Source organism: Pristiophorus japonicus, chromosome 2 (assembly GCF_044704955.1).
Source record: "Pristiophorus japonicus isolate sPriJap1 chromosome 2, sPriJap1.hap1, whole genome shotgun sequence".
NCBI classification, from domain to species: Eukaryota; Metazoa; Chordata; class Chondrichthyes; family Pristiophoridae; genus Pristiophorus; species Pristiophorus japonicus.
Window position 1 is genome coordinate 47169046 of NC_091978.1, and position 16627 is coordinate 47185672.

The following is a 16627-nucleotide window of genomic DNA, read 5'->3' on the forward strand; positions in this document are numbered from 1 at the left end:
ATCAGGGGAGAGCAGCAGCAGCCAAGTTCATGGCACCGTGGCTGGCTCTGCTGCACAGGAGGGCAGGAAAAAGAGTGGGAGAGCGATAGTGATAGGGGATTCAATTGTAAAGGGAATAGAGAGGCGTTTCTGCGGCCGCAATCGAGACTCCAGGATGGTATGTTGCCTCCCTGGTGTAAGGGTCAAGGGTGTCTCGGAGCGGGTGCAGGACATTCTGAAAAGGGAGGGAGAACAGCCAGTTGTCGTGATGCGTGTAGGTACCAACGATATAGGTAAAAGTCTTACGAGATGAATTTAGGGAGCTAGGAGTTAAATTAAAATGTAGGACCTCAAAAGTAGTAATCTCAGGATTGCTACCAGTGCCACGTGCTAGTCAGAGTAGGAATCGCAGGATAGCTCAGATGAATACGTGGCTTGAGCAGTGGTGCAGAAGGGAGGGATTCAAATTCCTGGGACATTGGAACCGGTTCTGGGGGAGGTGGGACCAGTACAAACCGGACGGTCTGCACCTGGGCAGGACCAAAACCAATGTCCTAGGGGGAGTGTTTGCAAGTGCTTTTGGGGAGGAGTTAAACTAATATGGCAGGGGGATGGGAACCTATGCAGGGAGACAGAGGGAAATAGAAGGGGGGCAGGAGCAAAAGATAGAAAGGAGAATAGTAAAAGTGGGGGGCAGAGAAACCCAAGGCAAAAAGCAAAAAGGGTCACATTACAGCAAGATTCAAAAGGGGCAAAGTGTGTTAAAAAAACAAGCCTGAAGGCTCTGTGCCTCAATGCGAGGAGTATTCGGAATAAGGTGGATGAATTAACTGCGCAGATAGCAGTTAACGGATACGATGTGATTGGCATCACGGAGACATGGCTCCAGGGTAACCAAGGCTGGGAATGCAACATCCAAGGGTATTCAGTATTTAGGAAGGATAGACAGAAAGGAAAAGGAGGCGGGGTGGCGTTGCTGGTTAAAGAGGAAATGAATGCAATTGTAAGGAAGGACATTAGTCTGGATGATGTGGAATCGATATGGGTTGAGCTGCGGAATTCCAAAGGGCAGAAAACGCTAGTGGAAGTTGTGTATAGACCACCAAATAGTAGTAGTGAGGTTGGGGACAGCATCAAACAAGAAATAAGGGATGTGTGCAATAAAGGTACAGCAGTAATCATGGACGACTTTAATCTACATATAGATTGGGCTAACCTAACTGGTAGCAATGCAGTGGAGGAGGATTTCCTGGAGTGTATTCGGGATAGGTTTCTAGACCAATATGTCAAGGAACCAACCAGGGAGCTGGCCATCCTAGACTGGGTGATGTGTAATGAGAAGGGACTAATTAGCAATCTTGTTGTGCGAGGCCCTTTGGGGAAAAGTGACCATAATATGGTAGAATTCCTTATTAAGATGGAGAGTGACAAAGTTAATTCGGAAACTAGGGTCCTGAACTTAAGGAAAGGTAACTTCGATGGTTTGAGGCGTGAATTGGCTAGAATAGACTGGCAGAGGATACTTAAAGGGTTGACGGTGGATAAGCAATGGCAAACATTTAAAGATCACATGGATGAACTTCAGCAACTGTACATTCCTGTCTGGAGTAAAAATAAAACGGGGAAGGTGACTCAACCATGGCTAACAAAGGAAATTAAGGATAGTGTTAAAACCAAGGAAGAGGCATATAAATTGGCTAGAAAAAGCAACAAACCTGAGGACTGGGAGAAATTTAGAATTCAACAGAGGAGGACTAAGGGTTTAATTAAGAAGGGGAAAATAGAGTACGAGAGGAAGCTTGTAGGGAACATAAAAACTGACTGCAAAAGCTTCTATAAATATGTGAAGAGAAAAAGATTAGTAAAGACAAACGTAGGTCCCTTGCAGTCAGATTCAGGTCAATTTATAATGGGGAACAAAGAAATGGCAGACCAATTGAGCCAATACTTCGGTTCTGTCTTGACAAAGGAAGATACAAATAACCTTCCGAATGTACTAGGGTACAGTGAGTCTAGTGAGAATGAGGAACTGAAAGATATCCTTAGTAGGCGGGAAATTGTGTTATGGAAATTGATGGGATTAAAGGCCGATAAATCCCCGGGTCCTGATAGTCTGCATCCCAGAGTACTTAAGGAAGTGGCCCTAGAAATAGTGGATGCATTGGTGATCATTTTCCAACAATCTATCGACTCTGGATCAGTTCCTATGGACTGGAGGGCAGCTAATGTAATGCCACTTTTTAAAAAAGGAGGGAGAGAGAAAGCGGGTAATTATAGACTGGTTCGCCTGACATCAGTAGTTGGGAAAATGTTGGAATCAATCATTAAGGATGAAATAGTGGCCCATTTGGAAGACAGTGACAGGCTCGGACTGAGTCAGCATGGATTTATGAAAGGGAAATCATGCTTGACGAATCTTCTGGAATCTTTTGAGGATGTAACTAGTAGAGTGGAGAAGGGAGAACCAGCAGATGTGGTATATTTGGACTTTCAAAAGGCTTTTGACAAGGTCCCGCACAAGAGATTGGTGTACAAAATCAAAGCGCATGGTATTGGGGGTAATGTACTGACCTGGATAGAGAACTGGTTGGCAGACAGGAAGCAGAGAGTCAGGATAAACGGGGCCTTTTCAGAATGGCAGGCAGTAACTAGTGGGGTGCCGCAGGGCTCAGTGCTGGGATTACAGCTCTTTACAATATACATTAACGATTTAGATTTATACATTATACGATTTATACATTAACCCCAGCTCTTTAATTAATTATTTAGATGAAGGAATAGAGTGTAATATCTCCAAGTTTGCAGATGACACTAAACTGGGTGTCAGTGTGAGCTGTGAGGAGGATGCTAAGAGGCTGCAGCGTGATTTGGACAGATTAGGTGAGTGGGCAACTGCATGGCAGATGCAATATAATGTGGATAAATGTGAGGTTATCCACTTTGGTGGCAAAAACACGAAGGCAGAATATTATCTGAATGGCGGCAGATTAGAAAAAGGGCAGGTGCAACGAGACCTGTGTCATGGTACATCAGTCATTGAAAGTGGGCATGCAGGTACAGCAAGCGGTGAAGAAGGCAAATGGTATGTTAGCCTTCATAGCTAGGGGATTTGAATATAGGAGCAGGGAGGTCTTACTGCAGTTGTACAGGGCCTTAGTGAGGCCTCACCTGGAATATTGTGTTCAGTTTTGGTCTCCTAATCTGAGGAAGGACATTCTTGCTATTGAGGGTGTGCAGCGAAGGTTCACCAGATTGATTCCAGGGATGGCTGGGCTGTTATATGAGGAGAGACTGGATCAACTGGGCTTTTATTCACTGGAGTTTACAAGGATGAGAGGGGAGCTCATAGAAACATATAAGGTTCTGACGGGACTGGACAGGTTGGATGCGGGAAGAATGTTCTCGATGTTGGGGAAGTCCAGAACCAGGGAACATAGTTTTAGGATAAGGGGTAGGCCATTTAGGACTGAGATGAGGGAAACCTTCTTCACTCATAGAGTTGTTGACCTGTGAAATTCCCTGCCGCAGAGAGTTGTTAATGCCAGTTCATTGGATATATTCAAGAGGGAGTTAGATATGGCCCTTACGGTTAAGGGGATCAAGGGGTATGGAGAGAAAGCAGGAAAGGGGTACTGAAGGAATGTAGTATGGCGAACAGAAGTGTACCCAGTCCCCCAGGTGTGGCCATAACAATGCCTTGGGTTAGAGTTTCCTCTTTAATACTTGGGCATTAAGCATTGCATGGGTGGAGTGAGAAAAGGCAAATCATGTCTGGAGCATTGTGTGACTGTAATGTAATCGGTCTGATTTTTCATCTAGTCATTTAAAAGGACAGAAAACTGGTGTTATGGGCAAACATTTCCACCCTATTTTCCTTGTCCTGCTCCACCCACACAAGGCTTTATGTCTAAACATTGAGAAAAATCTGCTCCATTATCTCCGACTAGGATTTGTGCTTTATCCCTCTGGCTAGACACCCCGCTATCTGGTTAGTTTCCCTTATTGCTATCACACCCTGTGATACTGGTTTCAATGAGCTATCCATCAACTGCCCCCAGATCTTTCTCCTGTATTGTATCCGAGAGCCATTTATTTTATATTCCCACTGTTTTATTACCCATTCCCATAAAGCGCTCTACTTCCTTTCGGGGGCGAATGCCTCGGGAGCGGGGCACAGCGCAACGCACTGGGCGCATAGTGCTGCCGTGTAGGAGGTACTCTTCCCTGAATTAAAGGGAAGGGCTCAAGGTGCACATTCTGCAGGAAAAGAAGGGTCCTACCTGGACCACGGGGGAGCTGAGTGGTGGGCTGGCCAATCGCGGCGCGGACCCCGCGTTCAAAAAGCCAACGGGGTGCACGAAAAAAATTGACAATTTTTTTTTTTTTTAACGGCAGTGCACGTCCCATTTAACTATCGCCCCGTGAGCGGCCGGCCGCCTGGTACCCATCCCTGAAGCTGTCACTGTCATCGCCCGGTGCAGCTTCAGAGGGCAAAACCCAATTTAGGGTCCGGGGCGCTAAGCACAGTGATGATGTTAGCATCATCGACGCAGTGGAGCGGGTCGCTACGGGTTACCGCCGCCGTTGACCAACCGTCGAATTTAGCGGGTGTCATTAGCGCCGCCGTGCCTGGTTGTAAAGTAGTTTGCAGCCCATTAGCACCATCCGGGAGACACTAATGACCCGAATTTCTTTGAATTTAGTGTCAGCTGAAAATGTAAACAGCTTAATTTTATCCCTTCCCCAACTCCAAGTATGTATAAGTTCCAGCTATGATCCCTGTGGCACCACACTGCTATGTTGATGGAACTCCATTTGCAACCACATAAGCATTTGATGCCCAAATTACCTTCACAAACAATATCCTTTCAATTCTCTTATCCTCCTTGGTCTTCGAAAGCCAGCGTTCACACATGAATAAGTAGTTCTCATCCAAATTCACGTTAATCACGTCCACTTTCTCCAAATACCAATCAGGACTGGCCATGGTGTTGTCGTGGCGAATCATGATCTTGAAAACTTGCCCGAGGTCTACAGCTTCGATTGTGAATGTATCAACCTGTTAGCGCGAGATAATAATTCATTTTTAGCAAAGTGCACGTTGTTAAGAGAGAAGCATAACCCTCTGAGTCAAATGGCTTGATTTTTGCGTAGGACAGCGGATCGGGGCACGACTACTCTTGTCACCTGCTCCTGTTATGACTCTGACTCATTTCTCTGGGTTGAGAGACCACCACATATAGAGGGAGGGCTGCTGGTGGGATCGCCACTCTACAGAAGGAACCCGCCACTGCAAAGCCAGATGGTTCTGTGGTGCTGCAGCAGCCTTGGCCCACACTGCGATATGTGTGCACACCCGGCCCATGCAGCAGAGCTGGTCTCCAGTCATCTTGGTTAATCCTTGCCACTGGACCAAGACTTAGCTCTGTTAAGCCTGTGTAATGGCTGGTGTGCAACGGCCACCACACGTTAAAAAAATCCACGCACAAGCATCGTCCACCCTTCAAGATGTAGTTTGGGATCTGGAATATTAGTTCGGGATCTGGAACATTGAAACACCTGTAAACTCATCCCTTTTTGGCGTGGAAGCAAGTCATCCTCGCTTCGAGGGACCGCCTATGATGATGATGATGGAAAGGGGAGGAGTGACAGGTCTCTATAGACTTAAGTGAAATGTTATTAAAAAGGCTCTGACTGAGTCCCCATGCTGAGTACTGCCACACATGTTCTGGTCTTAAGGTGGGTAGGTGGTATTCTGGCAGGTTTCACTAGCCCCACCCCCAATTTAGTAATTCAACTTTTGAATGATAAGGGAGCCAAGGGTTATGGGGAGCGGGCGGGGAACTGGAGCTGAGTCCATGATCAGATCAGCCATGATCTTATTGAATGGCGGAGCAGGCTCGAGGGGCAAGATGGCCTACTCCTGTTTCTAATTCTTATGTTCTTATGTAACTTGGGGGAGTTTTTTGAGGGAGCAAACACAGTCTTCTCACCTTGTTTTCCCAGCTGCATCACTGCTATTCCATGTGAAATCGGATGGTTTTACCGAGGAAAATCCGGCTCCAAATAGAAAGTGCAGCAGCTGCATGAAACTCTGATCATTTCATTGGTTGCTTTATATTTCCCAATGTAATAAAATAGTCACAACCAAAATTACAATTGTCTATTTTATGCTTCAAAGGCAGAGTCTCCTCTGCCTGGTTCCGATGTCACAAGGTTTAAAGCCACATCGAGCGTGGCCATAATTATTTGGGACAGGAAAGGGTGTTAGATCCTTTGCACCATATCCCTCAATCCCCCCTTATCCTGAAGTACTACCAGTTATCTTTATACTGTCCATTTGAGTGAGCTTCCCTCGTAGCTTCTCAGCTTTACTCTGTTGCTCTGATTTCCCTTCCCTCCTGTTCTTCCTTAACATCTCCTGCCATACAAACTCTACGACTTATGCCCATAGATATGGCCACCCCCTTAACGTTGCCATATGCCATAGTCTGCCTACTCCCACTGTCTCAATTATATATAAGACCATCTCCAAGCACGTCCTGAACTTTTCACCTTACAACCTTGCTTCTGTTATATATCTGGACTTGTATTTACTCTATACAGCCACCAGAGGGCTCATTTCCCAGAGTCCAAAGGATCCCATAATCCCTTGGGAGCACAGGTATTTAAGAAGGCTTCACAGGTTGGAGAGGCACTCTGGAGACCTGCAATAAAAGACTAAGGTCACACTTTACTTTGAGCTCACAGTGTTCCATCTGACTCTTTCGCCATACACAATAACTGACGACGAGATACAGATAGCTAACCCAAAGATGCAGAGAACAGTAGGCATCCTGGAGAAATTTTCAGAGGGAGATGATTGGGAAACTATTGTGGAGCGACTCGGCCAATACTTCGTGGCCAACGAGCGAGATGGGGAAGAGAGCGCTGCCAAACGAAGGGCGATCCTCCTCACCCTCTGTGGGGCACCAACGTATGGCCTCATGAAGAATCTGCTCACTCCAGCGAAACCCACGGAGAAATCGTACGACGATTTGTGCACACTGTTCCGAGAGCATTTGAACCCGAAGGAAAGCGTTCTGATGGTGAGGTATCGGTTCTATATTTACAAAAGATCTGAAGGCAGGAAGTGGCGAGTTATGTCGCCGAGCTAAGATGCCTTGCAGGACATTGCGAATTTGAAGGACATTTGGAGCACATGCTCAGAGACTTTTTCGTACTTGGCATTGGCCACCAAACCATACTTTTCAAACGTTTGACTGTAGAGACCCCAACCTTGAGAAAGGCCATAGCGATAGCCCAGGCGTTCATTGCCACCAGTGACAATACTAAGTAAATCTCTCAGCACACAAGTGCTGCTACAAGTACTGTGAACAAAGTGATGTTGTTTTCAAATCGTAACGGACAGGGCAGATCACACATACCTGCAGCTACACGTCTGCAGATGTCTCAGAGTCCAACATAAAGGGTGATGAATGCAAGGTCATTAACACCTTGTTGGCGCTGCGGGGGTGATCATCGTTTCCATTCATGCCGATTCAAAGGATACGTTTGCAAGGGCTGTGGAACAATGGGACACCTCCAACGAGTGTGCAGGCGAGCTGCTAAGCCTGTTAAACCTGCAAACCACCAGGTTGCAGAGGAGGATCACGACGAAACAGAGCCTCAGATAGAGGAGGCAGAGGTACATGGGGTGTACACATTCACCATGAATTGTCCCCCGATAATGCTGAATGTTGAACTAAATGGACTCCCGGTGTCAATGGAGCTGGACATGGGCAAAAAGACTTTCACAAGGTTGTGGTGCAACAAGGCCTCAAGGCCAGTCTTAACTCCAATTCGCACAAAACTAAGAACTTACACAAAAGACCTGATTCCTGTAATTGGCAGTGCTACCGTAAAGATCTCCCACGTTGGAGCGGTGCACAAGCTACCACTCTGGGTGGTACTGGGCGATGGTCCCATGCTGCTCAGCAGGAGCTGGCTGGGAAAGATACGCTGGAACTGGGACGACATCCGAGCGCTATCGCCCGCTGCCATCACTTCGTGTGCCCAGGTCTTAAACAAATTTCCTTCGCCTTTCGAACCAGGCATCGGGAAATTCCAAGGAACAAAAGTGCAGATCCACCTAATTCCGAGGGCTCGACCCATCCATCACAAGGTGAGAGCAGTACCGTACATGATGAGAGAAACGGTAGAGATCAAGCTAGACCGACCACAAAGAGAGGGCATCATCTCACCGATCGAGTTCAGCGAGTGGGCCAGTCCTATTTTCCCAGTCCTCAAGGGAGACGGCACCGTCAGAATCTGTGGTGATTACAAAGTAACTGTCAATCGTTTCTCCCTGCAGGACCAATACCCACTACCAAAAGCCGACGATCTCTTTGCAACGTGGCAGGAGGAAAGACATTCACGAAGCTGGATCTGACCTCAGCCTACATGATGCAGGAACTGGAGGAATCATCGAAGGTCCTCACCTGCATCAACACGCACAAAGATCTTTTTGTTTATAACAGATGTCCGTTTGGAATCCGATCAGTGGCGGCGATATTCCAGAGAAACATGGAAAGTTTACTGAAGTTGGTCCCACACACTGTGGTCTTCCAGGACGATATCTTGGTCACAGGTCGGAACACAGTCGAGCACCTGCAGAACCTGGAGGAGGTTCTTAGTTGACTCAACCGCGTGGGGCTCAGGTTAAAATGCTCAAAGTGCGTTTTCCTGGCACCTGAAGTGGAGTTCCTGGGAAGGAGGATTGCGGTGGACGGCATCAGGCCCACCAACGCGAAGACGGAGGCAATCGATTGCGCACCGAGGCCACGGAACGTGACGGAAATGCGGTCGTTTCTGGGACTCTTGAACTACTTTGGTAACTTCTTACCGGGTCTCAGCACCATGCTAGAACCACTAAATGTCTTACTACGAAAAGGGGGCGAATGGGTTTGGGGCAAAAGCCAAGAAAATGCTTTTGTAAAAGCGAGAAAATTGTTATGCTCAAACAAATTGCTTGTGTTGTATGATCCATGTAAGTGTTTGATACTAGCATGTGATGCATCGTCATATGGCATCGGGTGTGTATTGCAACAAGCTAATGATTTCGGGAAACTGCAACCGGTTGCTTATACATCCAGAAGTCTGTCTAAGGCTGAGAGAGTCTACAGCATGATTGAAAAAGAAGCGTTAGCGTGTGTCTATGGGGGAAAAAAATGCATCAATACCTGTTTGGGCTAAAATTCGAATTGGAAACTGACCATAAGCCACTTATTTCCGAGAGTAAAGGGATAAATACTAACGCATCGGCCCACAGCCAGAGATGGGTGCTCACGTTGTCCACATACAACCACGCCATCCGCCACAGGTCAGGCACAGAAAACTGCGCCGATGCTCTCAGTCAGCTGCCATTGCCCACCACGGGGGTGGAAATGGCGCAGCCCGCAGATCTAGCCATGGTTATGGAAGCATTTGAGAGTGAGCAATCACCCGTCACTGCCCGGCAGATCAAAACCTGGACAAGCCAGGACCCCTTATTATCCCTAGTCAAAAGCTGTGTGCTTCACGGGAGCTGGTCCAGTGTCCCAGTGGAAATGCAGGAAGAGATAAAGCCGTTCCAGCGGCGCAAAGATGAAATGTCTATATAGGCAGACTGCCTTCTGTGGGGAAATCGAGTAGTGGTCCCCAAGAAGGGCAGAGACACCTTCATCAATGACCTCCACAGTACCCACCCAGGCATCGTAATGATGAAAGCGATAGCCAGATCCCACGTATGGTGGCGCGGTATCGATGCGTTCACAGATGCAATGCACGCTCACAGTTAAGCAATGTACCCAGGGAGGCACCGCTAAGTTCATGGTCTTGGCCCTCCAAACCGTGGTCAAGATACACGTCGACGATGCAGGCCCATTCTTGGGTAAAATGTTCCTTGTGGTTGTAGACGCCTACTCCACATGAATTGAATGTGAGATAATGTCGGCTAGCCACGTCCGCTACTACTACTGAAAGCCTGTGGGCCATGTTTGCCACTCACGGCTTACCCGATGTTCTCATGAGCGACAACGGGCCATGTTTTACTAGTGCTGAGTTCAAAGAATTCATGACCCGTAACGGGATCAAACATGTCACATCTGCCCCGTTTAAACCAGCGTCCAATGGTCAGGCAGAGAGAGCAGTGCAAACCATCAAGCAAGGCTTGAAGAGGGTAACTGAAGGCTCACTGCAGACTTGCATATCCCGAGTCCTGCTTAGCTACCGCATGAGACCACACTCACTCACTGGGATCCCACCTGCTGAACTGCTCATGAAAAGAGTATTGAAGACAAGGCTCTCGTTAGTTCACCCTGATCTACATGAACAGGTAGAGAGCAGGTGGCTTCAACAAAGTGCATACCATGATAATGCAAATGTGTCAAGCGAGATTGAAGTCAATGATCCTGTATTTGTATTAAATTATAGACAAGGTCCCAAGTGGCTTCCCGGCACTGTCGTGGCCAAAGAGGGGAGCAGGGTGTTTCGGGTCAAACTTTCAAATGGACTCATTCACCGGAAACACTTGGACCAAATCAAACTCAATTCACGGACTACCCTGAGCAACCCATCTTGGACCCTACCTTTTTTGATCCCCCAACATACACACCAGTGGCAACCGACACCACGGTTGACCACGAAGCAGAACCCATCATCCACAGCAGCCCAGCAGGGCCCTACACACCAGGCAGCCCAGCAAGGCCAGCTGCACAGCAACCCAGTGAGGGCCCAACAAATGATTCAACAACACCAGCTTTCACACCGAGACGATCAACCAGGGCAAGAAGGGCCCCAGATCGACTCACATTGTAAATAGTTACACTATTGACTTTGGGGAGGAATGTTGTATATACTCTGTACAGCCACCAGAAGGCTCATTCCCCGGAATCCAAAGGGATCTCATAATCCCTTGGGAGCACAAGTATTTAAGAAGGCTTCACAGGTTGGAGAGGCACTCTGGAGACCTGCAATAAAAGACTCGGGTCACACGTTACTTTGAGCTCAGTGTTCAGTCTGACTCTTTCTCCATACACTACAGCTTCCTTCTGTGTTCGGGAAGAGCCTGAGTTCAGAGGGCAAGCATCACGAGAGCAGACCAGATGCAGCGCTACAAAAGGCGGCAGCAGGATTGGGAGGAGCCTGAGATTGGGAGGAGCCTGAGATTGGGAGGAGCCAGGTACAGCAGCGACAACAGTAAGGGACAAAGAGTAAAGAGAATCGAAATCGAAGTGTGACATCACAGCCAAGCGGGTAAGTGATTGGCTGGTGGATTGGTGAGTATTTTTCTTTTCTTTCTTTTTTAAAAAACCTTGGGCATTGGTGTAAGTTAGGAGCTGAAATTAAATAGATAAGTGATCTTTATTATCTAAGGAAAACTCATTAATTAAACCAGCTGTTGGCTGAGTAGCGGCTGGGTGTGTTTTGCTAAGATTTAGAGTTTAGTTCTGTTATGTAATGATGCTTGGGGTCACTAGACACCAGGGGGTGCCACTGTCGGAGGTCATCGGGCTGTACGCACGTGTGAGCGGGCCCTGGTATATAAGAGCCAGTACCATGTCATGTGCACACTTTGGGCGCGAATAAAGTTGAACCAGGTTTACAACTGAGTGAGTTTACAGTAACAAGTCCTTCGAGTCATTATATACATTACAGGTTCTACTTGATAGTTCCGAGTCTAACTCGAGGAATGGCAGGACAGCTCAGTCCCGTGGATTGCCCATCCTGTGGCATGTGGGAAATCCTGGATGCTTCATGCAGCCGGGATGACCATGTGTGCAGGAGGTGTCTCCAGCTGCACCAACTCGAGCTCTGTGTTTTGGAGCTTGAACGGCGGCTGGAGTCACTGCGGTGCATCCACGAGACTGAGAGCAACGTGGATAGCACGTTTCTAGAGGTGGTCACCCCACAGCTTAAGAGTGTGCAGGCAGAAAGGGATTGGGTGACCGCCGGACAGAAGAGGAGCACTAGGCAGGAGTCCCCCGAGTCCATCTCGCTCTCCAACCGGTACTCTGTTCTGAGTACCAGTGGGGGCGATGGTGCCTTTGGGGAGTGCAGCCAGAGCCAAATCCACGGCAGTACGGGTGGCTCAGCTTCACAGGAGGTAGGAAGAAGATTGGAAGAGTAATAGTGGTACGGGATTCAATAGTGAAGGGAACAGACCAGGCGTTTCTGCAGCCGCAGACGTGACTCCAGGATGGTATGTTGCCTCCCTGGTGCCAGGGTCAAGGATGTCACTGAGCAGCTGCAGGACATTCTAGGGGGAGAGGGTGAACAGCCAGAGGTCGTGGTCCACATCGGCACCAATGACATAGGTAGGAAGAGGGATGAGATCCTGCAGGCAGAGTTTAGGGAGCTCGGAGAGAGATTAAAAAGCAGGACCTCAAAGGCAGTAATCTCCGGATTACTCTCGGTGCCACGAGCTAGTGAGTACAGAAATAGGAGGATAGAGCAGATGAATGCGTGGCTGGAGAGATGGTGCAGGAGGGAGGGCTTTAGTTTCCTGAGGTGGGACCGTTTCTGTGGGAGGTGGGACCTGTACAAGCCAGACGGGTTGCATCTCAACAGAGCCGGGACCAATATCCTGGCGGGGTGGGCGGGGGGGGGGGGGGGTTTGCTCGTGCTGCTGGGGAGAGTTTAAACTAGCTTGGCAGGGGGATGGGAACCTGAAAATAGATTCAGTAGGGAGGATAGTAAAGCTAGAATTAGAAAGCAAAAATGAAGAAAGTGAGTTTGAAGGAGAGAGGAAGCAAGTAGGAAAAAAGGGTAAAAAAACAAATTTAAAAGCTCTTTGCCTAAAATAGATGAGTTGACGGCACAAATAGATACAAATAGGTATTATCTGATAGCCATTACAGAGACATGGTTGCAAGGTGACCAGGACTGGGAACTAAATATTCACGGGTATTTGACAATCTGGAAGGACAGACAGAAAGGAAAAGGAGGGGGGGTAGCTCTGTTGATAAAGGATGGAATCAATGCAATAGTGAGGAATAATATTGGCTCAAATGATGTTGAAACAGTTTGGGTGGAGATAAGGAATAATAAAGGGAAAAAGTCACTTCTGGGCGTAGTCTATAGGCCCCCTAACAGTAGCAACTCTTTTGGTCGGAGTATAAACCAGGAAATAGTGGGGGCTTGTAAAAAGGGAACAGCAATAATCATGGGTGATTTTAACCTCCATATTGATTGGACAAATCAAATTGGTCAGGGTAGGCTCGAGGACGAGTTCATAGAGTGCATAAGGGATGGGTTCCAGGCTATCTTATATCTGGTCCTGTGTAATGAGACAGGATTAATAAATAATCTCCTAGTAAAGGATCCCCTTGGAGTGAGTGATCATAGCATGATTAAATTTCAAAATTCAGATGGAGGGCGAGAAAGTTGGATCTCAAACCAGTGTACTAAGCTTAAATAAAGGAGACTACAAAGGTATGAGGGCAGAGTTGGCTAAAGTGGACTGGGAAAATAGATTAAAGTGTAGGACAGTTGATGAACAGTGGTGTACATTTAAGGAGATATTTCATAACGCTCAAGAAAAATATATTCCAGTGAGTAGAAAATATATTCCAGTAAAAGAAAAGATAGTCAGTCGTGGCTAACTATAGAAATAAAGGATGGTATCCAATTAAAAACAAGGGCATACAAAGTGGCCAAAACTAGTGGGAGGACAGAAGATTGGGAAACTTTTAAAAGCCAGCAAAGAATGACTAAAAAAATGATTACGAAAGGGAAGATAGACTATGGGCTAGAACCTCCACTTTTGTGTTTATCGCCCCAAAATGGGCATTATTTCTGGTGTGAGCATTAAAAAAGAGTTTTCAGATCAACGGCTTCTCGCCCATTCTCAAAGCACCTAGTCTCCATTTTTGAAAATGGGAGTTACCGCGAGCGATATGAAATGGTCGATAGCGTTAAATCTCGCTGACCTTCTGCCGTAAAGTGTGGCCGTCCTTAGCAACGGCATGACAACGTTCGATTCCTGCGATTCAGGAGGTCAAGGGTCATCATGACATGCGCAGAAGAGGAGACAGAGAGAAAGGGAGCTCAGAGGGACTGAAGGCATGTCTGGGTGTGATGTGGCTGTTTTGGGAGGAAGGAGGGAAAATTTAGAGCTTCACAGCAAGTAGGCAAACAAAAATTAGCTAATACCAACCACATATTTGCCCGAATTTGACCTGTAATGGAGAGAGAGGAAGAGGCGTCACAGCACGCTGTGGAGACTGACACTGGAGAGAGCAGTGAGGTGGGAGAGGAGCACATTGAAGGGCGCAAAAGAGCCAGGAGATTCTCGGACAAGGCAAATGCCTCCCTCCTGCAGGAGGTCGAGTCACGCTGGGGTGATATGACACAGGGAGGGCGTGGGAAGCCCACCCCAAAGGCCTACCAAAGGATATGGACCGAGATAGCAGAGGTGGTCTCGTCGGTGACCAACGAGGTTTGTGAGGACAACCAATGCCGCAAACGATGGAACGACCTTGTGGGATCCGCAAGAGTAAGTATTACATTGATTTACATGTACTTACGTATTTATATAATTTGATTTGTAAGAGTCATGAGTGACTATCATCAGATATGAGGTCTTTCACTTTTACCGGGAATGTTTTACTCAAAGCCTGCGGTCACGGTGCACGTCTTTAGGTAAAGAATGATAATAATCATAATAATCATGATTACATCTGTCGGTTATGTGTTGTATCAGTGTCTGTGACAGTACCTAGCAATGATATCACGCAATGATCTCATGCCATGTCGTCCTGTCACCTTTTACAGAAGAAGCTATCAATGATGAGGTCCATGCAGAGGCGAACGGGTGGGGGGCCACCAATCCCCAGCGACATCACTGAGATGGAGGAGCGGGTGCTCGCACTCGTGGGGAAGCACCCCCGGACAGCCACGGACGCATCTGCAGACCCTGAAGTGATGCCACATGAATAAAGCTTACACCATTGCGTGATGTAAAGTCAATAGATGCCACACCAATTCATATCCGAACAATCATATATGATAGATGATTTCTAAAATTGTCATAGAAATAATGCTGGCCTAATGAAAATCATTGCAATGCAAATGTGTTGATGGTCATGAAATGTGATGCCTGCAATGATTTTGAGAGCGGTGGTGCTTTTGTTGTGCATATGCAGTGTGTAGCATTGGACTCACTTTGTCACCCTAACACCCACTTCTCCTCTAATAACCTCATTTGTGTTTTGCAGCTCAGCCAGTAGTGCGGCCCCAGGCAAGAGCACAGAGGCCGGAAGGTGGGGGCGCGGGGCCAGACTCTTCAGACGATCCTGCATCTGGTGATGAGGAGCTCCGATTCTCTCCCGTCGATCCACTGGGTCTGTTCTCCAAGGATGAGAGCGCGGACATCGAGGAACCTGCATCGCCACGCTCCAGAAGCCGTTCCACCCCAAGGCCATCTAGTGGTCCTCCAGTCATTCCCGCCTCCACTCTGAAGGTACCGGCCCCAAGCACCTCACCACAACGCACCCCATTTGTCCCCAGGATGGCGCCGACCCCGCGGAGGCCTCGTGGAAGCGGCAGGTCTATTCCATGAGCGCCACATGAGAGCGGAGAGATGGTACAGTTGTCCAGGAGGACTGTAGATATTGGTGACCAGCTCATCGAAGCATTGGGGGAATATCCCGACAGCTGGCCACCATGACCGAGTACATTCCGCGGATTGCGGAGGCCCTGGATGCGATAGCCAGGAACACTGCTGCCACAGGCCTCCCAGTGGTCCCCGAGCACGGCATTCCACCCCTAGGTTCCGCACCGCTACTGTGAATGACAAATGAGAGCAAGGACCAAGATCCTGCTTCTGCATCAGAGATGCACCCCCCTCGGCACCCCCCTGTTCCCGTACCCGTCCAACCAACGCATCTGCCTTCATCCCCCCCCGCAATGAGGCACCGCCCGAGGAACTCCTCGGCCAGGCACCATGGAGCGAGGAGGGGAAGGGGTAGAGGTGGGGAGAAGAAGGGGAGGAGGGAAGGAAAGTGAGGTGCATGTCCGCAGGTGATGGCGGTGTTATATCTCCATCTGGGTGTATGCAATTTGTTGTAATGTATGGGGGCTAGGGATCCATGCTCCTGCTTTGCCTTTGTATTCTGTGTTGCTGGACATGTTGAACATTTGATTGATGTCAATGGTAGAAAAAGTGAGGTGTGGGCAGGGGTTGGGTGTTATTGCCTGTGATACTTATGATTTCAGGCCAATGTTGGTATTAAACTTTTGTTATTGAACATAACCTTGTTGCGCATTGTCTCAGATAGCCGCACCATTACACACCAGTGATTCCTTAACATGAAAGGGTTAAATACAACTTAACATCATTCAACGTAAACTTTAACTGGCACCAAGGTGATGGGCACCATTGATGCCTGAGCTGCACACACACAGCAGTGTGTCAGCGTTGTCACTCACATCAACATTCTTTCAGGCAAATCGTTCAGATATCAGCTCCACATGTAAGAGTCTTGCAGTTATGTAGCCACCACGGGCCCTTTCCTGCGGTCTGGAGGGGGTCGTGGGCATGGTATGTTAGCCAGCCTGATTGTCTGGCCCTAGGTCAGCATCCAGCCCCTCGTCGTCCTCTTCCTCTCTCTCATGAGATGGAACATCA

The 16627-nt window shown here is 48.0% G+C and overlaps 1 protein-coding gene across 1 annotated transcript in view; it reads right to left on the reverse strand.

Moving 5' to 3' along the window:
* loxhd1a (lipoxygenase homology PLAT domains 1a) overlaps positions 1 to 16627 on the reverse strand; it is a 279592-nt gene that overhangs the window by 74932 nt on the left and 188033 nt on the right. The window contains exon 30 of the mRNA XM_070859753.1: positions 4829 to 5038. Within this exon, the coding sequence (XP_070715854.1) occupies positions 4829 to 5038 (210 nt within the window). The remainder of the gene's footprint in view (positions 1 to 4828; positions 5039 to 16627) is intronic.